The 22,322-nt window shown below is 67.2% G+C and overlaps 9 protein-coding genes across 9 annotated transcripts in view; 6 read left to right on the top strand and 3 right to left on the bottom strand.

Moving 5' to 3' along the window:
* CHLNCDRAFT_144280 (hypothetical protein) overlaps positions 1 to 5,401 on the top strand; it is a gene marked incomplete at both ends in the record, with an annotated part of 7,135 nt that extends 1,734 nt beyond the window's left edge. Inside the window, 16 exons of the mRNA XM_005848828.1 lie at positions 42 to 185; positions 366 to 465; positions 607 to 722; positions 956 to 1,041; positions 1,282 to 1,390; positions 1,667 to 1,810; positions 2,058 to 2,158; positions 2,291 to 2,366; positions 2,664 to 2,788; positions 2,960 to 3,310; positions 3,444 to 3,561; positions 3,817 to 3,916; positions 4,115 to 4,185; positions 4,415 to 4,835; positions 5,043 to 5,246; positions 5,367 to 5,401. Of these exons, the coding sequence (XP_005848890.1) occupies positions 42 to 185; positions 366 to 465; positions 607 to 722; positions 956 to 1,041; positions 1,282 to 1,390; positions 1,667 to 1,810; positions 2,058 to 2,158; positions 2,291 to 2,366; positions 2,664 to 2,788; positions 2,960 to 3,310; positions 3,444 to 3,561; positions 3,817 to 3,916; positions 4,115 to 4,185; positions 4,415 to 4,835; positions 5,043 to 5,246; positions 5,367 to 5,401 (2,301 nt within the window). The remainder of the gene's footprint in view (positions 1 to 41; positions 186 to 365; positions 466 to 606; positions 723 to 955; positions 1,042 to 1,281; positions 1,391 to 1,666; positions 1,811 to 2,057; positions 2,159 to 2,290; positions 2,367 to 2,663; positions 2,789 to 2,959; positions 3,311 to 3,443; positions 3,562 to 3,816; positions 3,917 to 4,114; positions 4,186 to 4,414; positions 4,836 to 5,042; positions 5,247 to 5,366) is intronic.
* Positions 5,402 to 5,590: 189 nt separating this feature from the next.
* Positions 5,591 to 6,278, bottom strand: CHLNCDRAFT_144279 (hypothetical protein; the record flags this gene model as incomplete). Its single annotated transcript, XM_005848620.1, has 3 exons — positions 5,591 to 5,845; positions 5,984 to 6,056; positions 6,187 to 6,278. 3 exons carry the CDS (start codon positions 6,276 to 6,278, stop codon positions 5,591 to 5,593), a joined length of 420 nt encoding a protein of 139 aa, XP_005848682.1.
* An 866-nt stretch (positions 6,279 to 7,144) lies between these two features.
* CHLNCDRAFT_21860 (hypothetical protein) lies at positions 7,145 to 8,911 on the top strand (the record flags this gene model as incomplete). Its single annotated transcript, XM_005848827.1, has 6 exons — positions 7,145 to 7,306; positions 7,441 to 7,630; positions 7,804 to 7,934; positions 8,102 to 8,170; positions 8,338 to 8,495; positions 8,665 to 8,911. Coding segments are annotated over 6 exons (957 nt in total), but the record flags the coding sequence as incomplete, so codon positions are not given.
* A 1,679-nt stretch (positions 8,912 to 10,590) lies between these two features.
* CHLNCDRAFT_59647 (hypothetical protein) lies at positions 10,591 to 12,347 on the top strand. Its single transcript, XM_005848826.1, has 6 exons — positions 10,591 to 10,716; positions 10,828 to 10,891; positions 10,986 to 11,110; positions 11,251 to 11,364; positions 11,535 to 11,675; positions 11,817 to 12,347. Exons 1-6 carry the CDS (start codon positions 10,639 to 10,641, stop codon positions 11,976 to 11,978), a joined length of 684 nt encoding a protein of 227 aa, XP_005848888.1. The 5' UTR covers positions 10,591 to 10,638; the 3' UTR covers positions 11,979 to 12,347.
* Positions 12,348 to 12,379: 32 nt separating this feature from the next.
* Positions 12,380 to 13,520, bottom strand: CHLNCDRAFT_144275 (hypothetical protein; the record flags this gene model as incomplete). The annotated part of the gene is made up of 5 exons (XM_005848619.1): positions 12,380 to 12,508; positions 12,724 to 12,850; positions 13,009 to 13,076; positions 13,221 to 13,274; positions 13,401 to 13,520. The coding sequence occupies 5 exons, from the start codon at positions 13,518 to 13,520 to the stop codon at positions 12,380 to 12,382; spliced, it is 498 nt and encodes a 165-aa protein (XP_005848681.1).
* Positions 13,521 to 14,533: 1,013 nt separating this feature from the next.
* Positions 14,534 to 15,785, top strand: CHLNCDRAFT_144274 (hypothetical protein; the record flags this gene model as incomplete). Its single annotated transcript, XM_005848825.1, has 4 exons — positions 14,534 to 14,624; positions 14,866 to 15,055; positions 15,211 to 15,325; positions 15,471 to 15,785. The coding sequence occupies 4 exons, from the start codon at positions 14,534 to 14,536 to the stop codon at positions 15,783 to 15,785; spliced, it is 711 nt and encodes a 236-aa protein (XP_005848887.1).
* Positions 15,786 to 16,208: 423 nt separating this feature from the next.
* Positions 16,209 to 17,955, top strand: CHLNCDRAFT_144273 (hypothetical protein; the record flags this gene model as incomplete). Its single annotated transcript, XM_005848824.1, has 7 exons — positions 16,209 to 16,499; positions 16,591 to 16,710; positions 16,801 to 16,931; positions 17,089 to 17,175; positions 17,305 to 17,386; positions 17,485 to 17,566; positions 17,663 to 17,955. The coding sequence occupies 7 exons, from the start codon at positions 16,209 to 16,211 to the stop codon at positions 17,953 to 17,955; spliced, it is 1,086 nt and encodes a 361-aa protein (XP_005848886.1).
* Positions 17,956 to 18,187: 232 nt separating this feature from the next.
* Positions 18,188 to 19,437, bottom strand: CHLNCDRAFT_144272 (hypothetical protein; the record flags this gene model as incomplete). The annotated part of the gene is made up of 4 exons (XM_005848618.1): positions 18,188 to 18,502; positions 18,648 to 18,762; positions 18,916 to 19,105; positions 19,347 to 19,437. The coding sequence occupies 4 exons, from the start codon at positions 19,435 to 19,437 to the stop codon at positions 18,188 to 18,190; spliced, it is 711 nt and encodes a 236-aa protein (XP_005848680.1).
* Positions 19,438 to 20,275: 838 nt separating this feature from the next.
* CHLNCDRAFT_144271 (hypothetical protein) overlaps positions 20,276 to 22,322 on the top strand; it is a gene marked incomplete at both ends in the record, with an annotated part of 3,155 nt that continues 1,108 nt past the window's right edge. The window contains 6 exons of the mRNA XM_005848823.1: positions 20,276 to 20,280; positions 20,483 to 20,600; positions 20,821 to 20,922; positions 21,089 to 21,241; positions 21,388 to 21,742; positions 21,989 to 22,071. Coding sequence (XP_005848885.1) covers positions 20,276 to 20,280; positions 20,483 to 20,600; positions 20,821 to 20,922; positions 21,089 to 21,241; positions 21,388 to 21,742; positions 21,989 to 22,071 — 816 coding nt within the window. The remainder of the gene's footprint in view (positions 20,281 to 20,482; positions 20,601 to 20,820; positions 20,923 to 21,088; positions 21,242 to 21,387; positions 21,743 to 21,988; positions 22,072 to 22,322) is intronic.

Raw genomic sequence — 22,322 nt, 5'->3', positions numbered from 1 at the left:
GCAGCGACGCCGCCGCCGCCACCCGCTGGGCTGCAGTCGAGGAGGGCCGCAAGGCGGCCTTTGCTGTGCGGGGCGAGAAGCTGGCGGTGGCCGCCGCCCGCCACTACCTGGTGGTGGTGCTGGCGGACGACACGGCGGGCGGCGGGAGCGGCTCGGCGGCGGGCGCGCAGGCGGCGGTCGCTCAGGTGGGCGGCTGCGTGCTGTGGTGTGCTGGCAAGAAGGAAGTGGGCAGGTGGTGCCTGCCCCAAGTTGCTGCACGGCCCAGTTTTCTGCGCCGTCCCTCGGTTAGGGTGGAGCGACGAGGGAGGCTAGCCAATGAGGGAGGCAGAGCGCACCCCCCCATGCCATGTCACACATGTGTGCAGGTGTATGACCTGCACAACAAGGTGGTGGCCGCCTCCGCCCCCGTGGCACCCCCGGTGCAGTGGGTCGCCACCCACGCCGCCCCCGGCTGCATCGACATTGGTGCGCCGCGCGCTGCTGCTCCCGACATGCTGTCGGTGCCGGCTGCCTGGCAATCTGACGGCTCACTGGCAAGGCGCTGCTCAGCAGCAAGGCTTAAAACACACACACACACACACCTTCTGCTGGCCGCCCGCCCCGCAGCCGATGCCAGCGGCGGCGTGACGCGGCTGGCTGAGAAGCCCTTTGGCGAAAAGCTGGAGGCGATGTACAAGAGCCGGGCGTACCAGCTGGCGGCGGCGGTGGCGGAGACGGAGCAGGTGCGGCGGCGGCGGCAGCTGAAAGGGCGTGGAGGGGCGTGGCGGTCTCGAGCCCCTCCCGTGCCGCCGTCTGGCCAGCAGCTCCGGCTGCCACTGCCGCCCCGCATCCACCCCTCCCATCCGTCTGTCCCGCCGCCCACCCACCGCTTGCCTAACCACCCACCTACCTCCCCGCCCCCCTGCCTACCACCCCACCCCGCCAACCAACCGGCCACCCCGCCCGGCCCGCTCAGGTGGATGCGGGCACCCTGGCGGGCATCCGCCGCCAGTACGCCGATTTCCTGTACGCCAAGCGGGACTACGACCAGGCCATGGAGCAGTGAGCGCCTCCGCCTCCGCCAGGCCGCGCCCTAGCTCTGCCGCCCTCTAGCGCTGCCGCCGCTTGCAGGAAGCTAGCCTCGCCGTCCCTCGGCCCTGCGCCGCCCAGCTGGCACTGCCGTCCTGCAGCCGTGCCTCTCGGCCATGCCCCTAGCTGCCTCGCACCTAGCTGCCTGCACCAGCCGTGCCCACCCGCCCACTCCCGCCTCCTCCTCCCCTCCCCACCCACCCGCCTGTGCAGGTACACGCTCACCATCGGCCACCTGGAGCCCTCCTACGTCATCCAGCGCTTCCTGGACGTGCAGCGCATCCACGGCCTGACAGACTACCTGGAGCGGCTGCACGCGCAGGTGGGGGGCGGTGGGGTGGTGTGGGGTTGCAGGGGTGTGGGGTGGTGTGTGTTGGTGTAGGGGTGGTGCTGCGTGTGTGTGGTCGGCAGCTGGGCATGGCGGTACTGTGGGCGGGGCGAGACGGGGAGTCTGGGAGCGCGTGGGGGGGCGGTGATGGGCGGTCGGAGCCGTGCTGTGAGACCACACCCACACTGCTTGCCCGTCCCCTCTGAACACCACCAGCACCTCCCCCCAGCACACCCGCACCCGCACCCACACGTGCCGCCCCCCCCGCAGGGCGCCGCCTCCTCCGACCACACCACCCTGCTGCTCAACTGCTTCACCAAGCTCAAGGATGTGGCCAAGCTGGATGCGTTCATACAGGGGGACGGCTCCATGACGCCAGACTCGCTGCACTTTGATGTGGACACAGCGATCAAGGTGGGCGAGGGAGGGAGAGGGAGAGAGAGGGGGTGTGTGGGTGGGGTCGAGACAGAGAGCGACCGAGAGAGGGAGAGCGCTGCGCCCAGTCCCGGCGCTGCCCCCCACACCCCACTCCACCAACCCCGCCGCCACGCACCGTGCTGCCGGCTGCCCCTGCTGCACTGCTGGCAGGCGCGGCCCCCACATTCCCCGCATGTACACACGCTGTGCGCGCTGTGCCCGCTGCCCTCTCTTGTGTGTGCAGGTGTGCCGCTCCGCTGGCTACTACGAACACGCCCTGTATGTGGCGCTGGCGGCGGGCGAGCCGCACACCTACCTGGACATCCTGCTGGAGGACTGCGCCAGGTGGGGCAGCTCTCTCCTGTGTGGCTGCCTGGCGTGCGAGCGGTACCATGCCCTGATGCCCTGGTACCGCGCCACTGGGCTGCCTCCTGCCGACCGCCCCCTCCTGCCCTCCCCAATCTGCCACTGCCACAGGTTTGGCGAGGGCCTGGAATTCATCAAGGGGCTCAGCAGGAGGGAGGCGGCGGCGGCGCTGCAGAAGTACGGCAAGGTGGGGCTGCCGGTTGGCTGGCATGGGGTGGCTGGTGCGGGCAGGGCGGTCATGGGGCGGTGCCCTGCTGGTGCCCCGCTGCTTCCGCCGGTCTGCTGCTGCTGTCGCTGTGTCCGCTGGTGCTTGCTTCGGATGAACACGGCAACACATGTTTCCGCCGCTGTGTACCTCTGTCTGTGTCCCGACCACCGCCCCTTCCATGAGCAGCAGCGGCAGCAGAGAACCCCCGCCACCAGCGTGCCCCGTCTCCGCGCCGCCCACCCCTCCCTCCCGCCCTGCCCCACCCCACACCCGCAGGCCCTGCTGGTGCATGTGCCTGTGGAGGCGACCGCGCTGCTGATGGAGCTGTGCCTGCGGGACCCGGCAGACCCGGCCGCCTATGCCGCCAACATGGCCGACTTTACGCACCTGTATGCAGACAGGTGGGTGGGTGTGGGGTGTGTAGGTGTGGGGTGGGGGCGGCTGGAGGCAGTGGAGGGTGGTGGGTGGGGCGAGAGCAGGAGCTGCGTTACGCCTGCCCCAGCTGCCCACCTGCTGCACCGCTTGTGCTCACCCGTACGGCCACTGCCACCTGTACCGCACCTGTACCGCAGGCCCGAGGACCTGCAGTACGCCTGCGTCACAATCCTCAACATGAACCCCGACTCCCCCTCCCGCCAGACCCTGTACCACACACTGCTAGACCTCTACCTCTCCCCCGCCACACCCAGCTCCGTTGCCGCCGCCGCTGCAGCCGACGCCCCAGGCAGCAGCAGCTCAGCCGCCGCAGCAGATAATGCGGCGGCCGGCGCCGGCGGTGACGCCCAGCCGCCCGCCGGCGCCGGCGCCGGCGCTGCGCAGCAGGCAGCGACGGGAAGAGCGGCCGCGGCGGCCGAGGCGGCGGCGGCGGCGGGGAGAAGCGGGGGCAGCACCAGCAGGCAGCATGAAGCGCTCGACTTGCTCAAGTGAGAGCGCCGAGCGCCCGCCTTGGCTTGCTTGCCCGTGCCTGCCGCACCTGCATGCCCGCCGCTCGCCGTGCACCCTCCCTCCCTCCCTCCTCTCACGCCCCGCCCCGCTCTGTCCCCTGCTCTCCTTCAGGCGCGGGTGGCCGCCAGGCGAGGAGGCGGCCTACGACGTCAACTATGCGCTGGTTGCCTGCCGCATGCGTGCCTTCCGCCCCGGCCTGCTGTTCCTTTACGAGGTGTGGGGCGTGGGGGTGGGGGCGGGGTGCAGTGGATGTGGTGAGGGGAAGGGGATGGGGGTGGGGCGGGGTGCAGTGGATGTGGTGAGGGGAAGGGGAGGGCGAGGAGGAGAGAGCGCCTGGTTGGCGTGAAGGGCATGGCTTGACACGGGCGGCGGAGGGGCGGGGCGTGCGGCGGGCGGGCACGTGGGCGCCGGCCGCCAGCAACCCAGCGCTAGCCCCTGCCTGCCCCTGCCTGACCCCTGCCTTCCCTGCCGCCGCCCCCCGCAGAACCTGCGGTTGTACCGCGAGGCTGCCGCGGTACTGATGGATGCCGGGGACCACGCTGGCATCATCGCCGCCTGCGAGCGCTTTGGCGACGCGCGCACGGGTGGGCGGGCGGCGCCGCTGTGCGCTGGGCTGGGCCGTCCGGGGCGGCGTGTATCGGTACCTACCTGTTGTGCTGGCCTCCAGATGTTGGCTGGGCAGATTACTATTGCTGCCGCCCCAGCCAGGCCAGGCTTCCCCTGTCCCGGCGCCTTTTTGCTGTGGCGTGTGCCCCACCTGCGTTTCGGACCCCACCATGCAGGCGGCGACCCGCAGCTGTGGCACGACGCCCTAGACTACTTTGCCAGCCAGCCCACCGACTGCAGCGCGCAGGTGGGGGCTGGGGAGGGAGGGAGGGAGGGAGGGCAAGCCGGGCTGCACGGCGCCACCCTGGGATGGCCACGCATGCCTGCACCATCCTGCCCGTTTCTTAAAACCAGCCACACAGCCATTGTCTACAATCATTATCATCAAAGTGTGACTCATTCCCACCATTGCAGCACACGCTCGCTCGCTCCGTCTCGCACCACGCTCCCACGCGTTCATCCCCTCCTCCCCGCAGGTCCAGGAGCTGCTGGCTCGCATCGAGGCGGGCGGCATCCTGCCGCCGCTGGTGGTGCTGCAGGTGCTGAGCCGCAACCCGGCCTTCAATCTGTCCCTGGTCAAGGACTACGTCACGCGCCAGCTGCAGGCAGACAACAGGCGCGTGCGCTGGCAGGCGGCGGGGGACAGGCAGCAGGCGCAGGCGCAGGAAGAGGCACGCCCCCAGCGTGCCTGCGGAGCCCACCTGCCCCCCCCCCCAAACCCACCCAACCCACACCTGCTGGCCTGCAGGAGCATCCGGTCCGACCAGGAGGAGGCGGAGCGGCTGAAGTCGGAGATAGAGCGGACGCGACTGGCTGTGGAGCGGCTGCAGGGCGAGCCCATGGTGTTCCAGAGCAGCCGCGACTCCCAGACAAACGCGCCGCTGGAGCTGCCCTCGGGTGGGGCGCTGCCGCCGCTGCTGCTGCTGCTGCTGCTCCTCCTCCTGCTGCTGCTGCTGCTGCCCGTCCTGGTCAGCCGACGCCACGGCAGCAGCAGCAGCAACAGCAGCAGTGGCACCCACAGCGGCACGCTGCGCTGCCGTTTTTTAACCACCCCCGTCGCAACTGATCTTTTCCCCACCCCGCTGCCCGCCCCGCTCCCCGCAGTGCACTTCCTGTGCGGCCACAGCTACAACCTGCGCACCCTGGGCGACGGCGACCCGGTGTGCCCGCTGTGCGCGGGGGAGCACCGCAAGGCGCAGGAGCTGCGGCGCAGCAACCGGGCCAGCGCCGCCGACAAGGACTCCTTCTTCAAGCAGCTGCGCACCGCGCCAGACGGCTTTGGCCTGGTGGCAGAGTACTTTGGGAAGGGTGAGGGCTGCCTGCCTGGCTGCGATGGGCGCGGTACGTCAATGCATCCTGCTGCTGGGGCGCAGCCATGCCCTCCCGCTTGCTGTCAGAACCAACCTCGCCGTCCCTGCGTCGCTGCAGGGCTGCTCAACAACACAAGTGTGTCCACCAACTGAAGCCCCAGCCGCAAGGCTTCCTTTGGATAACATCTGTTGGTTTGGATGGCATGGATGTGTAACATGCAGTGTGCACAGCGTGGCTGCAGACAGTCGGTGCAGCAGAAGTGAGAACAACAGAGGAATGGAAACAGTGGCAACAGATAGAGCAGGGGCCGCCAGCAGAGGCAGCAACCAACGCATCTGCTGCTATTGTTGTTGCTGCTGCTTCAGCCCTTCAGCTGCTGTCCCCGCTGCTGCCTCCGTCGCTGCTGACGGTTCAGCCTCTGCTGCTGCTGCCGCTGCTGCCGGGCCAAAGGCCTCCAGTGTGCGGGTGGCCAGGCCCAGCAGGTCGCAGAAGGTGCCCACCGCCGCCCGCAGCGTGCGCATGTCGATCGCCGCAAAGTTGAGCACCAGCGTGGCGCCATCCACGCTCAGCTTCCGCCTCACTGCCTGGGGCCGCAGCTGCAGAGCGGGGCGAGGGGACGAGCAGCAATGCGGCATGAGACGGCGGTCACGGCTCGGGTTGGGGACGGCCGCAGGGCGGTTTTCCCATGCTACCATATCCAGCACGTGCCGTGCACCCTGCAAAGGCCCACCCACCTCTGGGTCTACCGCCAGTGCTCTCATGACCATGGTGGCATCCTCCTCAGTCGCATACGTCACCCGCCCCGTGCTGCTCGGCAGGGACGGCGGCAGCGGCGGCGGCGGCGGGCTGAGATTGCCGGCAGGCCGGCAACCGAATGCATTGATTGCCGGCACTCTCGCACGTCATTCTGCGACCTGGAGACGAGCCAGAAACTCACAAGGTGTATGGCTTGGCGGGGTCCTGTATTCCTGGCTGCACGCTGTCCGTCTCCATCTGCTCCACGGGCTGATCTGCCGCTGCTGATGACATGCTGTGCAAGGGGCCGTGTTGGGTTGTGTCTGCAGGTTCGGTCCTTGTCTGTGCGCCCTGTGCAAGTGTGCTGCTCACAACAACACCAAGGACAATGCCTTGGCAACGTAATGATGCGGATGGGCGATGCTGCCAAAGCCAAGAGGGCGCCACGGCGGCATTCTTCCGAAGACTCGGCTCCATTTCGCTCATCTTTGATCTCCAATCATTCATGCAGGGCTCGCGCGTCCATTGACAATAGCCCCAGCCCAGTGCGACACCCTTGCACCGCACGCTGACCCAACAACACACACTCTGACCTGCCCCGGGAGGTTGCAGCACAGTCAGAAGGAGCATTCGACACCCGCGCAGGCTCCTGACGGCCCTGGAGCGCCCCGCCGCTGCTGCCACTTTGACCGGCGAACCGCGCTTGGACAAGCCGGCCGCGTGCAGCCCATAGCCCACCACTATGCCGTCCTCCGAGGACCAGCGGCTGTACACCGACCCCGACAGTGCTGCGCTGCACAGCCGCAGCAACTCTCTGACCAGCCTGGCGCGGCTGCCAGGGGTGGCGCGGGCCAAGCTGGCCCACCTGGCGCAGCAGGCCCCCTTTGTGCGCTTCATGGAGGACAACGATGGCATGGACAAGGACGAGAACGAAATATACCGCATCAAGCAGCACGTGAGAAGCCGCAGGCGCCGCGCCGCCTGCAGCATTCCGTTCCTTGCATTTCCGCCTCGCGCTGTTCACCACCCCGGCGGCGGCGCACAGCCGGCCGCTGCCGGCGTGCCCGCCTGCCTCCCTTCCGTCACACCCGCCACCCAGCCACCTGCTGCACGTTGTTCTCCCTGCCCCACCACCCCGCCAACCGCAGTCTGGGGACCAGGTGTTCACGTTTGAGCGGTGGAACAAGCACCGCAACAGCATGCGGTATGCCAAGCATCTGGCCCACATGTTCACATCCCGCGTCTTCCGCCAGCTGCTGGGCCCCGTGCTGGCGGTGATGACCATCGCGCTGGCGGTGGGCGTGTACGAGACGCTGGTCGGCGTGAGTGGCTGGACAGGCGGCGGCTGCCGTCGGCTGACCTGCTGCTGCGCACGGCAGCATGCCCGCTGGCCGAGCGCCTCCCTGAGACGCCGACCTGACCAGCCCCGCCTGTGGCACGGCTGTCCCTTGCGCAGGCGGGCGCGCTGCCGGGGCACTGGCCGCACGTGACGCTGGCGCTGGGCCAGGGCTTCAACCTCACCGCCTTTGCCCTCTCCCTGCTGCTCGTCTTCCGCACCAACTCCTCCTACGACCGCTGGTGGGAGGCGCGCAAGCTGTGGGGGGGCGTGGTCAACCGCTGCCGAGACATTGTGCGGCAGGTGGGGCGTCACGGCGCCACGGTGACGCCGGGCATGCAGCTGGGGTGGCGAGTGCAGCTGTGGCGGCAGGCCCACACCCACGCGCCCTGCCCTGCCGGCACTGCTCCCCCACTCTGAACAACCATGCCGCCGCCACAGCCTGCCCGGGCTGGAACTGAGCTGCCGGCTGCCCCGCCCCAGCGCAGGGCCTGGTGTTCTTCCGCGACGAGGATGCCCACCTGAAGGAGCTGCTGGCCCGCTGGACCATGGCCTTCCCGCGGGTGCTCATGTGCCACCTGCGGGAGGACATGGACGTGGGCAAGGAGGTGGCGGTGAGTGGTGGCGGCGGCGGCGTGGCACGGGCGGTCCTGTGTGCGCTAGTGTGCGCATGTGTGAGAGTGGGGCGTGGCTGGGAGGGTGCAGCTGTCCAGTGGGGCAGGGCGAGAGGATGCAGCGGATGGCAGCCGGCGCTCGCCCACCCACCCGCCTCCCCCTGCAGCACATCTTGACGGCGCACGAGGTGGCGGTGATGTGCGCCGCGGCGCACCGCCCCAACTTTGTGCTCCAGGTGAGAACAGCCTGTGCCTGCCTGCCCACGCGCGTTGCCAGCGGCACCAAGAGCCCTCGTCACCATGCACATAAATGTGCACACACCACCACCACCACATATACAAACACAGACGACCCACACACTGCCGCCAACGCGCGCACCCTGCCCTGAGCTTCTCCCCGCAGGTGATGGCGGAGACGGTGCGCGCTGCGCGCCCCAACGAGCTGTGCCGCATGCGCATGGACGACAACCTGACCTTCTTCGAGGACGCCATGGGCTCCTGCGAGCGCATCCTGCGCACCCCCATCCCCCTCTCCTACACCCGCCACACCTCGCGCTTCCTGTGAGCAGGGCGTGCTGCCCCGCCAGCCTGGCAGGGATGCAAGCGCTGCTGGTGCGTTGAGGTGGAGGCATTGGCAGGGCCTCTTGACCAGGTCTGTGCCTCATCAAGACCGACCTCTGCCTTCAACTGCCGCCTCTGCCCCTTCCCCCTGTGTGCCCCCTGCCCGCAGCCTGGTGTGGCTCATCCTGCTGCCCTTCACGCTGTGGGCCGCCTACTCCTGGTTCTCCATCCTGCTCTCCGGCATCTTTGCCTTCCTCATGTTTGGCATCGACGAGATCGGGGTGCAGATCGAGGAGCCGTTTGGGTGGGTGGCGGCTACTTATACAGCCTGGCATTTGGCGTGCGAGAAGCCAGGGTGTTGCTGCTGGGTGGTTCTGTGTGGTGGTGTCCGTGCCAGCGCTGCTCATCAGCGCTGAGGTGCCCGCCAGCCTCCCACAGGCCACAGGTGGATCCCGCCCCCACTCCCGCTGCCCGCCCCCCTGCCCCCGTGCTGCCGCCGCAGCATCCTGCCGCTGGAGGCCATCGGCGCCACCATCGAGCGCAACGTGCGGGAGCTGCTGGTGCGCAACTTTGAGGTGACGGAGCTGGTGCGCATGCAGAACATGCCCGCGGGGGGCGCCGCTGAGCTGGCGGTCCACCTGGCGCCGGCGGTCTCTGACGTGGCGGCAGTAGCGGCGGCGCTGGGGGACGAGTTTGGCGAGATGACAGGGGCGAGCGATGTGGCTGGCGAGGGCGGCGGCAGCGGCGGCGGGGCCAAGGCGGTGAACGGTGTCGGCAGCCTCATCTCGCTCACCGCCTCCTCCACCGCCACTGACGGCAATAGCGGGCAGGCGCCGCCGGGCGCGCGGCGCGTGCAGTGGGGAGGCGCCACCGTGATCGACGTGGCCAGCGGCAGCGGCAGCAGCAGCCAGGATGGGGGGGCCGGCGGCAGCACCGCGGTCTGGCTGCCCGCCGGGGTTGGCAGCGGGGCAGCTGACCCGCAGCGCCCGCTGCACCGCCGTGCCTCGCTGGTGGAGGTTGAGCTGGCCTCTGGCGCCTCGCCCATGGTGTCGCCCAAGGAGGGCGCCAGGGGCAGCAGCTACCTGTCGTGGCTGCACGACTGAAGGCAGGGCGACGGCGCAGTGCGGCCGTGGCTGTGTTTCGGCTGGTCCTGAAAGGCTAGCGCAGAAGAAGGTACTATTTTTGCTTATCTATTGATTACAACTCGCTGTGTTTGAAATGCCTTCCATCTTTATAAGTATACATGCTTAACACAAAATGTATGCCTGTGGCTACTATCTATGGAGCGGGAAAGAGAGAGCGGACTGAGGAGCCGGCACACCAAGTCACTGTGTGTCCATGGCCTGCTGCCTGCTACGCCCGCCGCTGCGCCTCCGCCGCTTCTTCTTCTGCTGGTCTGAGCCGGCACCGCTGTGGGAGTGCTTGCCATCTGCCAGCGGCTTTGCCTGCAGCCGGGAATGCGAAAAACAGCGGCACAGCTGGTCGGAGGTGCTGGGTCTAAAGCATGTCGCTGTGGCAGGAAAAGCATGCAGCTTGCAGTGACAGACAGCACAGCCAAGCACGCCGCTCCACGCTACACTCAACACACCTTGCCACTGCCCCGCTTGTCCTTGTTGCGCAGCCGCCGCTTCTTCTCCACCTTGCTGCCCGTCACACCCAGGCCACCTGCCTTCTTGGGCAGCTGCTTGCGCTGGTGCTCCAGCAGCGCAAAGCGCTCCGCCAGAGTGGCAGGCGGTGGTGCAGCGCGTCTCCTGCCGCCGGCGCCCGCCTTGGAGACGCGTGTGGCCGGCGGCCCATCCTGCTGCTGCTGTCTATGGCTGGCGGTGGCTGTGGGCGCTGCCCGCGACCCCCAGCCTCTCTTCGTCTTCCCTGGGCGCACCATGAGCTTTGAAGACTGAGCAGCAATGCGAGCTTTGTCCGCTCCCTCTCTCTTCTCACACTATGCAGGCCGTATGCGGATATGGACTGAGCTTGGATTGATGTGCTGTGCCCCCAGCCGAATTTTGACTCTCTCGTGCTGCGTGCGGTGACAGCGAGGCGCGAGAGACCTTGCAACTGCGCCACTCACCTTTACCCGCCTACCGTCTGTACAAGCCTCGTTAAGGCAGGCAGCGGACGGGGTGGAGTTGGGGGCACAGCCGCCATGGCGGTGTGCTCCGCAACCGGCTTTCAGCTTCGAGTCTGCACCGGGAAGGTGTGCAAGAAGCAGGGCTCGCCCCAGGTGCGCCCGCCTCCCGCCCGGCTTTGGCATTAGCGGCGCCCGCCATGCGTTCGCCTCCCGCCGCCACCGTCCGTCCATGAGTTTCTGCTGGTGGCCTGCTAGTCGATGCAGATAGCGCAGTTTGGCAAGGATCTGGGGCTCCAGGATGTGGAGGTGCAGACCTGCGGCTGCCTAAGTGAGTGTCCACACCCGCAGCCCCACCTTTGCACGCCTGCTCTGTGGCAAAGGGCCACACTGCGCTCGTTCCTGCTCCTGCGCCGCCACCGCAGGCGGGTGTGGCAGCGGGCCCAACGTGGCCGTCATCCCGCTGGACGGCACCCAGCCGCTGCTGCTGCGCCACGTCGGCACGCCGCAGCGCATGGCCGACCTGCTGCACGATGTGTGCCAGCAGCAGGTGTGGTGGTGGTGTGGGCAGGTTGGTGTGTGTGTGCTTTGGGTGAAAATGTTGGGAAGAAGGGCGGGTGCCTGGGACCCCACCCAGGCTGAGCTGCGGCCCAGTGATTTGCTGCCCTCAAGCTTTTGTTGGTCCCACAGGTGGATGCGGCGCTGCTGAAAGCCACCGAGCTGCGGCTGGCGGGCAACGCGGCGGCGAGGGGCGGCGACCTGCAGCGCGCGGCGCAGCTGTACACCCGGGGCATCGAGCTGCAGGTGGGAGGGCACGGGTGGGGGGCCCTGGCTGGCAGAGCCCTGGCCGGCGCGCCTCCTGACCCCAGCGGACAGCAGCAACTGCACAGGTCTCTGCGGGGTGCTGCGGCTCTGCGCAGCTCATGCTGCCTGCAGCAGCCCCAGCCGAGCCGCTGCGGTGCGCTGCCGTGCAGGCGCCAGCGGGGCGCCACCTGCTGTTGTCCAACCGCAGCGGGGTGCGGCTGGAGCTGGGGGACGCAGAGGGGGCGCTGCAGGATGCCAACGCAGCCGCCGAGTGCGCCCCTCCTGACTTCACGACGGCGACCATCCGCCAGGTCTGGCTCCACGCTCGCGCCTCCGCCAGCTGGCCTGCCCGGTTGCCCTGCCCAGCTGCCTGCCTGAGCCTGCCTGGCTGCCGATCTGTGCTGGGCTGCTGCTGCTAATCTCCCTCCCTCCTCCCTCCTGCTGCTCCACAGGTGGAGGCGCTGCTGCGGCTGGCTCACTACCGAGCAGCCATGGAGTGCCTGCTGGCGGCCCGCGAGCGGCACCCGCGGTTTGGCCAGACCGACGAGTACCGGCGGTGCGTGGCGGATGTGCAGCGGGCGCTGCAGGAGGCGGATCCAAAGGCGCTCACCTAGGCCCAGCCCTGACATATTCGTCACACACGCCCCACGATACGCATCCTTGATGGCGGGCCACCCCACCCAGCTTGCGCTGCGGCCACAGCGGCTGCAGCAGATTGATATTTGATGCCCAGTCCCCAGGCCAACCCAGTTTTGTATTTCTTGCGTGCCTGTTTGCGCCGCTTCTTTTGTATGCCGAGGCCCTTGCCTTGCCGCGCGCCTATTGCTTGCTAAGAACACACAAGCCCCCTTGCTCACCACGCATGCACTCCTCCCCCACATACCCACATTCTTTCTGTGTTAGTCTCCTTTCCGCCGTTCCCGACCGCCCAAAGCATCCTCTACAATGAATGAAATGGACCAGAGCCAGTGTAGCAGAAGTTTTGCATGGTGACAGAGCAAAGACGGGAGCCGCATCATCCCGTTTCCGCCGTCTCCCTGCCCAGCAGGCGCATCAGTGTGGCCTGGCCGTAGGGGATGTAGCTCAGGGCGTACCACACCAGGGCACAGAACTGGATGACGATGAACACGATGCACAGCAGGACCTGGAGGGGAAAGGACCCAGCAGCCAGATCAGCGCAGCAGCTGAGCTGCCTAGGTGCGGGATTCCAGGGTGCCGTCTACCGGGCCAGCGGGGCGCTGCGGACGTGGCCTGGCGTCGGCAAGCTGGCAGCCCTGCCCCTGGTGCCTGCCTGCCCCCACTCCTGCATCTGACCCGCTCCACCCCGTGCCCCGTGCCCCGCCAGCGCCGGTGCCTCACCGAGTGGAAGACCAGGGCCGAGACCATGGTGAGGACCAGGGAGGTGAGGTAGACGGCTGTGGAGATCCAGCGGCGGGAGTCAAACATGCGGGCCATCTGGGTGGCGGGGCCCATCAGGAACATGGTGCTGCGGGGAGGGGACGGGGTAGAGGCGGGTGCAGCGGCCAGGATGGATGGGAGCAGCGGGCGGACGCGCCGAGGCAGGCAGGCAGGCAGCTTGTCTTCGTACACACAGTGCTCAGCACAGCGCCCGCCCCTGCCCGCCCTGCCCCCCAGTACCTGCACATGCTGAGTACGTTGCCCAGGCTGTAGATCATGGCAAACTTGGTGGGGCGGAAGATGAACATGGGAGCCTGCAATGCTGGACCAACACAAGCCGAGGTTGAGCGGGCAGCAGAAGCGGCTGGAGTGCATGGAGCAGAAAAGCAGCGCAACGCTCCAGAGCCGCTCTGCCCTGCCGCATGCTCCCTCCTTGCATGAGCTCCTGCCGCCCCTACCATGAAGCTCAGCAGCAGCCCGATGCCAACGCAGGTAAGGAAGCCGATGGCGCGCTGCAGGAGGTGGGAAGCAGCTGGGCAGCTCAAGGGAGGCTCCCGCGCAACTCGACTGCCCGGGTGAGCCAGCGCCGCGGCTGTCTGCTGTCCTGTCTCCACCACACTGCCACGACCAGCACCCACCTGCGTACGGTCTAGCGTGGTAGCCTCATTCATCTGCTGCAGCAGCGTCTGCTCCTGCTGCGCCTCCCCATCCTCGTTCAGACCCAGGTTGGTCTTGAGTTTGTCAAACCACTGCGGCATCTCGCCTCCCTGTGCCTCCTGTGCAGCTGCAATTTGATCAAGAGAGGTGCCCTGCAGCAGCGGGCGGGCGGCGACCGATGGCGGCAGCAGGGCGGTTGACGGGAGGCGGGAGCGGCGGCGGGGAAGGCGAAAATGTTCTCCCGTCGCTGCCTCGCTCGCCTCAAGATGCACAGCAACTGTGGCACCTGCCTGCGTCTGTTTTGGCCACGGAGGCTGAGAATTTTGGGAGAGTGTGATCGCGCTGCCAGTGAGCGGCTAGCAGCTAGGATAAGCACAGTGGCCTCGGTCTCCTTGAACAGGCGCACTGCGAAGAGGGGCCAGGCGCAAATTAATCGAGAGTCAAACTTTCCAGTCGGCGGCCGCCGGTCACTGAGTGCCCGCTGCCAGCGTGTACACAAGTGCCCTTCGTCAGTAAGGTACATTGAGTGCAATTCGGCAGCTACAGCTAATGCGATCGCCTGGTACTGGGAGACAGGCGCCAGTGGAGCTTCCCCAACCGATCGAACTGATGCCGCCAGCGCCAACAACCAGCGCCGGCGCGCCGCGGTTCAGTGCGGGTCACGTGGCTGCAATGCGCTGCTCGACTGCAACAGAAGCAAGGCCCAGTGATTCACGTCCTACAATTTCTGGCAGCGTGGCATTAAGCAAGGTGGCATTAAGCAAGGCAAGCCCCCATCGTCATTTGTCACTGCCGCCGCCGCCGCCGCCCTCCTGCCGCCAGCGCCGGCGCCCACCCTCGCCCTGAGGCTGCAACCGGAGCACCCCCGCCCGCTCCGCAATGTGCATTGCAGCCTCCCGTTCACCCGGATTGAGGTGCCCTGCCCGGGGCGCTTTGGCGGGCGTGGATTCATGTGTCATCAGCAGGATTGCTAAACCCCATGCCTGGTCAGCTGGTGGACGGGAGGGATAAATGGGGCTCCCCAGCCCCTCCCAGGCATTCACTTTTCATTTGTGCCTCCCTCCCGGGCTGCCCCACCCCCCAGCCGCCTTCCGGACACACCCCACCCAGCAGCATGTCCAGCGACAGCATCGCCCTGCTGGCCCAGCGCCTGCAGGCCCTGCAGGAGGAGGGCATCAAAGTGAACCCGGCCACCGCCAACCCTGGTGAGCACCGACAGCGTGTTGCTGGCCGCTGCAAGTGCTTGACACAACCGGATGGGGTCACACACGTCCCCACCACTGTCGGGCACTGCCCAGCGTGCACAGCAGAGGGCAGAACACCTTGCAAGTGCTTCTTAGCAGCGGTGCAGCGACGTTGTGAGGCTGCCCCCCCATGTGCCGCCGCCCCGCCGCCAGCCGCTTACTAAGCACTCGCCGCCTCCCCCCCCCTTCCCCTCTCCCGCAGCTCCCCTGGGCCTGTATGGCTTTGCCCTCACCACCGCCCTGCTCCAGGGCCAGAAGACGGGCCTGACTGAGCCCACCACCGGGCAGCTGGCCATGGGCTTTGGCTTCTTCTTCGGCGGCCTGGCCCAGTTCTGCGCCGGCCTGCTGGAGTACCATCGCCGCAACACATTTGGCACCGTGGCCTTCTGCTGGTGAGTGAGCCAGGCAGTCCTCCCTTGCGCACCACGAACTGGGATCATGCCTGGCACGCTGGCACTTGCTTCCAGCTGCGCCCATTGGCAGGCATCCTCTGCTGTGCCCATCCCACTCCTTTCGACCCTGCTTCCCTCCCTCCCCTCCCATGCAGCTATGGCGCCTTCTGGATGTCGCTAGCCATCTACCAGACCCTGGTGGCCGCCGAAGTGTTTGCCCCCGTTCCTGTTGAGGGCGACCACCTGATGCTGACCCTGTGGGGCATCCTGGTGAGTGACGGGGCTGCTGCGTCACACCAACGCGTGCTTGCTGCATGCTCCTCAGGCCGTTGGGAGCAGCTCAGCTGGTCGTGAGCTTAGGAACTGGTGCTAAACAGCCGGACCCTCGCTCCTCCTGACCTCCCCCCCCCTGCAGACCTTCCTGCTCTGGCTCTGCACCTTCCACACCAACGTCGTCACCTGCTGGCTCTTCTTCTCCCTCGCCATCCTCTTCTGGCTGCTGGTCGGCGGCGTGGGCCCCAGCGACGAGCGCGTGACCCTGACCAAGGTTGCCGGCGGCTGGGGCTTCATGGTGGCCGCCGTGGCATTCTACGATGGCACCGCGGCGCTGATGAAGGATGTGTACGGCAAGCAGATCCTGCCCGTGTTCCCGCTCAAGCCGGTGAACAAGGTCAGCCTGGGCGACTTTGGCACCAAGCGGTTTGTGGACCCCGAGGCCGGCAAGGCGTAGCCAGCTGCTGTTTGAAAACCCAACGCATGTAGCTCCGCCTTTGCAGCACTTCAGTCTTCCCTCCTGTTTCCCCATTTGCTTTCTGCTCTGCTCCCTCCTCGCACACTTTGTCTCCAATGAACCAACGGCGATGTATGATTGCATGTTGCCTGCCCCCATGTATCCACCTAAATGTTACCATAATATGGTTGCTGCACCTGGGGTTAGAATGAGTGCGAAGTGGCGCGGCTTGATTGGCGAGCATCTGGATTTTGCCTGCGGAACCTCGGCGGAGGTGCCGCCTTGGCGCCAGGTGAGCTGGCGCCCAAGGCACCAGAGCCAAACCCGCGCCTGCCGCTCCAGAAAGCTCCATCCCAGCCTATTTGCGCCCCTTTGGAGGGCCGTGCTGGCGTCCGACACCCCAGCAGACCGCACCGCAACGACATGCGGTGGCCTTGGGGTCTTACGCTGTGGCTCCTGTCCATTTCCGCCTGCTGGGACGGATGTGCAGCAGCGGCAGTGCGACGGGATGCAGCAGCCGACCTGAGCGACAGCGCCGTGCCCGACGGCGTGTCGCCGTTCCTCAGGAAGCGGGGGGTGGGCTGGGGCCTGAATGCCACCCACATCCGGACGTTGGCAGGACTGTCCTGGTGGTACAAGTGGGGACCCAGTGTGCGAGACCCTGAGACAACCAGGGCGGCAGCCGCTGTGGGCATGCGTTTCGTCCCCGAGCAGGTTGGTGCGGCGGAGCAAGCTCGTGCGGCGACGACGTTTTCCAAGTGCGCCCTTGCTCACCTGCCCGCTGCTCTGGACCCCTGCTGTGCAGTGGGGCCGTGGGGGTATCGCTGACCTGGGGGCGCGCATCCAGCCTGGCAGCGCTGTGCTGCTGAGCTTCAACGAGCCCAACCATCAGCTGCAGGCGTCGCTGACGCCACAGGAGGCGGCGGTGAGTTGGGGCCGCAGGCAAGCGCTGAGGACCAAGTGTGTTTGCTCGCCAGCCACTGTGATCCACCGGTCCACTCTGCCCGTGTTGCAGGAGCTGTGGCCACAGCTGGAGGAGGTGGCAGACCGGCTGGGCCTCCGCCTGGGCGCCCCCGCTGCCGCTCCCTGCGGAGCGCAGTGCGTCACGCCCAGCCCGTTTGATTGGTGGGATGAATTCTTCACGAGGTCGGGTCCTGGGGAGAGGAAGTGGACAGCTGGGCTGCACCGCTGAAGCGGCGTGCTTTGACGGGCTGGGTGCGCACCACAACAGTTCGAACTGTTGGAATTCCTGGCTGCTAGGTAGGTAATGCAGCAGTCCTGGCTGCTGGTGCCCCCCCTGCAGGTGCGACGGATGCCGCGTCGACTTCCTGGTGACTCACTACTACTCCTGCAACGCCGACTGGCTGGCGACATACCTGAGACAGTGCAGGTCCGTCGCTGTCGTGCCAGGTGGTGGGTGGACCGGCTGATGGGGAACAGGGGCAGTTGACGCCTCACTGCTATCGGCTGGTGCTGGACTGTCGCCCGAAGTGAAGTGCTCGTGGCTTGCGGTCTGCAGGAAGTACCAGCGCCCCATCTGGCTCAAGGAGTTTGCGTGCCCCAACCCAGGCGGGACAGATGTGGTCAGCTGGCAGTACATGGTGCGGGGAACTCGGCGTCGGCCTTGGGGTGCCCGCCACTGCTGCTGGACCCGGCCGCAAGTAGCCACCCCTGGTGACACACCCGTTTCCTCCTGCAGGTGCGTGCCCTGGGGCTGCTGGACCGCGACGGCTGGGTGGAGAAGTATGCCTGGTTTGCGCTGGAGACGTCGGGGTGGCTTGGTAAGCAAAGGCAGCAGAGGAGGGGAGAGGGGCATGCGAACCTGTGTGGGAAGCTGCCACCAGCTCTGCCAAGCGAAGTCGCCTGCTCTGATGCAGGCACCAGCAACTCGCTGATGAACCTGCACACTGGAGCCCTGACGGAGCTGGGCCAGCTGTACATGGGCTACACCCCCGCCGCAGCCGCAGCCGGCACCAGCAGCGACAACTCTCAGGAGGCAGGCACCACCTCCTGGAGCGAGCTGTGCCAGAGCTGCATCCACCACCTGGGGAGCGGCGGGCTGCTGGTAGGGCTGGCTCCCCAGCAGCACAAGTATTGCAGCGAGAGCTGCGGGTTTTGGGAGAGGAACGAGGCCCAGGCACCAGTGCAGCCTGACATCAACCCCACTTAGCCCGTCTTGTGTCTCGTCCACCAAGCCACGGGTTTTACAGCCTCCCAGCAGAAGTGGCAGAGATTGCTGATTGGCAAGTGGGCAGGCACGCCAATGCGCCTGGGTTTCACGTTGGAGACAAGTGTGTGCAGGGAAGGTGAAGCGGAGCAGAAAGCAAATGGGGAAACAGGAGGGAAGACTGAAGTGCTGCAAAGGCGGAGCTACATGCGTTGGGTTTTCAAACAGCAGCTGGCTATGCCTTGCCGGCCTCGGGGTCCACAAACCGCTTGGTGCCAAAGTCGCCCAGGCTGACCTTGTTCACCGGCTTGAGCGGGAACACGGGCAGGATCTGCTTGCCGTACACATCCTTCATCAGCGCCGCGGTGCCATCGTAGAATGCCACGGCGGCCACCATGAAGCCCCAGCCGCCAGCAACCTTGGTCAGGGTCACGCGCTCGTCGCTGGGGCCCACGCCGCCGGCCAGCAGCCAGAAGAGGATGGCGAGGGAGAAGAAGAGCCAGCAGGTGACGACGTTGGTGTGGAAGGTGCAGAGCCAGAGCAGGAAGGTCTGCAGGGGGGGGGAGGTCAGGAGGAGCGAGGGTCCGGCTGTTTAGCACCAGTTCCTAAGCTCACGACCAGCTGAGCTGCTCCCAACGGCCTGAGGAGCATGCAGCAAGCACGCGTTGGTGTGACGCAGCAGCCCCGTCACTCACCAGGATGCCCCACAGGGTCAGCATCAGGCGGTCGCCCTCAACAGGAACGGGGGCAAACACTTCGGCGGCCACCAGGGTCTGGTAGATGGCTAGCGACATCCAGAAGGCGCCATAGCTGCATGGGAGGGGAGGGAGGGAAGCAGGGTCGAAAGGAGTGGGATGGGCACAGCAGAGGATGCCTGCCAATGGGCGCAGCTGGAAGCAAGTGCCAGCGTGCCAGGCATGATCCCAGTTCGGTGCGCAAGGGAGGACTGCCTGGCTCACTCACCAGCAGAAGGCCACGGTGCCAAATGTGTTGCGGCGCTGGTACTCCAGCAGGCCGGCGCAGAACTGGGCCAGGCCGCCGAAGAAGAAGCCAAAGCCCATGGCCAGCTGCCCGGTGGTGGGCTCAGTCAGGCCCGTCTTCTGGCCCTGGAGCAGGGCGGTGGTGAGGGCAAAGCCATACAGGCCCAGGGGAGCTGCGGGAGAGGGGAAGGGGGGGGGAGGCAGCGAGTGCTTAGTAAGCGGCTGGCGGCGGGGCGGCGGCACATGGGGGGGCAGCCTCACAACGTCGCTGCACCGCTGCTAAGAAGCACTTGCAAGGTGTTCTGCCCTCTGCTGTGCACGCTGGGCAGTGCCCGACAGTGGTGGGGACGTGTGTGACCCCATCCGGTTGTGTCAAGCACTTGCAGCGGCCAGCAACACGCTGTCGGTGCTCACCAGGGTTGGCGGTGGCCGGGTTCACTTTGATGCCCTCCTCCTGCAGGGCCTGCAGGCGCTGGGCCAGCAGGGCGATGCTGTCGCTGGACATGCTGCTGGGTGGGGTGTGTCCGGAAGGCGGCTGGGGGGTGGGGCAGCCCGGGAGGGAGGCACAAATGAAAAGTGAATGCCTGGGAGGGGCTGGGGAGCCCCATTTATCCCTCCCGTCCACCAGCTGACCAGGCATGGGGTTTAGCAATCCTGCTGATGACACACGAATCCACGCCCGCCAAAGCGCCCCGGGCAGGGCACCTCAATCCGGGTGAATGGGAGGCTGCAATGCACATTGCGGAGCGGGCGGGGGTGCTCCGGTTGCAGCCTCAGGGCGAGGGTGGGCGCCGGCGCTGGCGGCAGGAGGGCGGCGGCAGCGGCGGCAGTGGCAGTGGCAGCTCCTGAGCCCCCTTGCTTGATAACAGTGCTGCCAGCAACGGTAGGGCGCGAATCGCTATATCTTGCTGTGTTGGTGCAGCAGCCTGCGCTGCGAGCTGGCGTTGGTTTTGGCGCTAGCCCAGCCAAACTCACGCCTGCAGAAGAATTGCATCGTTTGCAAATGTTCTTTGGCTTTCCACATAGAACATTCATGGCCATGAAATTTTCGATGGGGATGGCATCATGCACCCAGCCGGTCGCGTCCGCCCCCGCGGCGGCCGCTCCCGCGGCGGCTGCGCGCCCTGCTGGCGTGGCGGGTGGCGTCATTGCTGGCAGCAGCTCAGTCGCCCTACCGCCTCCTGCGGGCCCTCCGCAATCTCCGCATCCCATTCTGATATCAACTACATACTCTTGCAGCAAACACCCGCGTCGAAATTGGCCAGTGGCAGCAGCAGGCCGTGGCTGGGACAGCTGGCGGCTTTGAATGCCACATCGCGGGGTCGCCAGCCCCCGGGGTGGCAATGGAGTGTGGCAGTTCTCCTCCTCGCAACACGAGCATCGGCAAGGTGCAGCCAAGCACCATGCAGGCAGCAGCGATGATAGCAAGCTGCGCAGCAGGTATTGGTGGCAGCCTTGTCGTGGCCAGCGGGAGGGCCGCCGCTGGGTACCCCGCCGCCGCCACCCGACTCGCGCCGCCGCACGCCTCGCCTCGCCGCGCTCGCCTGCAGGCTGGCTCAGCAGCTGCAGCCACGCTTCCAGGTGGTGCTGGCATGCTTCCTGGCCACCCTGACGGCGTATGTGGAGCGCGTGGGCTTCTCCATTGCCTTCACAGCGATGGCAGAGGAGGTGGGTCGGCGCGCTGGCGGTTGGCGGCGCAAGGCTCGGGGGCTCAGGTGCAGGCCAGAAGCAACAGGCAGGCCAGATGCTCGACAGGCACACAGGCAGCCCGACAGACACGCCATGAGCCCCCCATTGCCGGTCAAATGATGGCTAGAGCGGCGCTGGGCAGCAGGGAGTCGAGAGTGGGGTGATGCTCACGCCTCTGATGGCTGTTGCTTGTGCGCAGGCGGGCGTGGGTGAGGGCGTGAAGGGCACAGTGCTGTCGGCGTTCTACTGGGGCTACGGCATCTCGCAGGCAAGACACCCTGCACCTGCGCAGCTGTGCCTCGTGGCTGCTGCGGGGCTGGGTGGGGCTGGGTATCCTGCCGCGGTGACAACCACACTTGCCAGGCGTGGCTCTGAGCAGGCAGCCTTCATGTAAGCATGTGCCGGGTGCCCTGCCCACCGCCCCTCCCCTACTCCTCCCATCTCATTGCATCGCACATGCGCTGCAGATCCCCGGCGGCTGGGCGGCGCAGCGGTTTGGCGGCGAGCGAGTGCTGACCGCCTCCTTTGCGCTCTGGTCCCTGGCCTCACTGCTGACCCCCGGCTCAGCCGCCAACACCCGCGCCGTGGCGGCGGCCCGCATCTGCGTGGGCCTCGCGCAGGTGGCGGCGTGCCCGCGGGCCCTGGCCGTGCGCCCGGCGCTTCCTTCCTCCCCCTGGCGGGCTGCTGCCGCCGCCGCCGGCCCCCCGCATGACGCCAGCGCGCCCGCATGTTCACACCTGGCGCCTGGCGCCGCTGCCGCCCGCAGGGCTTCCTCATCCCTGCCGTGCACACCGTGCTGGCGGCGTGGGTCCCCCCCACCGAGCGCGCCCGCGCCGTCAGCCTCACCACCAGCGGCATGTACCTTGGCTCCGCCGCCGCCATGCTGGTGCTGCCCAGCCTGGGCGCCCGGCTGGGCCCAGCCGCCCTGCTGCGCCTGGTGGGCTGCCTGGGGCTGGGCTGGCTGGCGCTGTGGCGGGCCACGCTGGCGCGGGTGCGGCGGCAGGCGGCCGCCGCCTCCATGCCCCTGCACGACGTCGACGTGGAGAGCAGCGGCAAGGGGCACAGCAAGAAGGGGCGGCCCGGCAGCACGCCCTGGCGCAGCATGCTGGCGCACCCGGCAGGTGCGGCCCCCAGCCTGCTGCCCGCCCTGCTTGCCTGCCGGCTCCCCACCATGCCGTTCAGCCCTGCCTGCCTGCGCCCCATGCGCTGCTCCCCACCTTTGCCCCTCTTCAGCCCTTCCCCAAAGTGGCTTTGCTATTGTGCGCTTACACACACACACGCACACACGCGCGCACGCGCGCGCGTGCACACACACACACACACACACACACACACACACACATGCACATGCCCGTGCCCCCCGGCAGTGTGGGCCATCGTGGTCAACAACTTCACCTTCCACTACGCCTTCTACGTAGTCATGAACTGGCTGCCCACATACTTTGACAAGGTGCGGGGGGGGGCGGCTGCTGCTGGTCCCTGCTGGTGGCCTGGCGGCTGCTATGGGGGTGGTGGTGGCAGGGCAGGGCAGGTCTGTATGTGTGAGTATGTGTGTAGTGGGGCTGGGTGGGCGATGCGTGGGGGATGGGGGCGCACGCAGGCGCGGCAGCTGGTGGGGTCGATGCCGAGTCGCCGGCCACCCGCCCCCCCCTCCAGTCCTGCCTTTGCTGCACCACCCCAAGGAATCGAAGGGGCCCATCG

This window comes from Chlorella variabilis (assembly GCF_000147415.1).
Source record: "Chlorella variabilis unplaced genomic scaffold CHLNCscaffold_7, whole genome shotgun sequence".
Taxonomy (NCBI): domain Eukaryota; kingdom Viridiplantae; phylum Chlorophyta; class Trebouxiophyceae; order Chlorellales; family Chlorellaceae; genus Chlorella; species Chlorella variabilis.
Note: the sequence above shows the minus strand (reverse complement) of the source record. Positions and strands in the feature narration are given on the sequence as shown.

What these genes read in the sequence shown, in the direction of transcription:
- CHLNCDRAFT_59647 (XM_005848826.1), top strand. Translation starts at nt 10,639, where the DNA reads ATGGCGGTGTGCTCCGCAACCGGCTTTCAGCTTCGAGTCTGCACCGGG. An exon ending in CCCGGGGCATCGAGCTGCAG is followed by an intron (nt 11,365 to 11,534) that starts GTGGGAGGGCAC and finishes GCTGCCGTGCAG; the next exon opens with GCGCCAGCGGGGCGCCACCT. An exon ending in CGACGGCGACCATCCGCCAG is followed by an intron (nt 11,676 to 11,816) that starts GTCTGGCTCCAC and finishes GCTGCTCCACAG; the next exon opens with GTGGAGGCGCTGCTGCGGCT.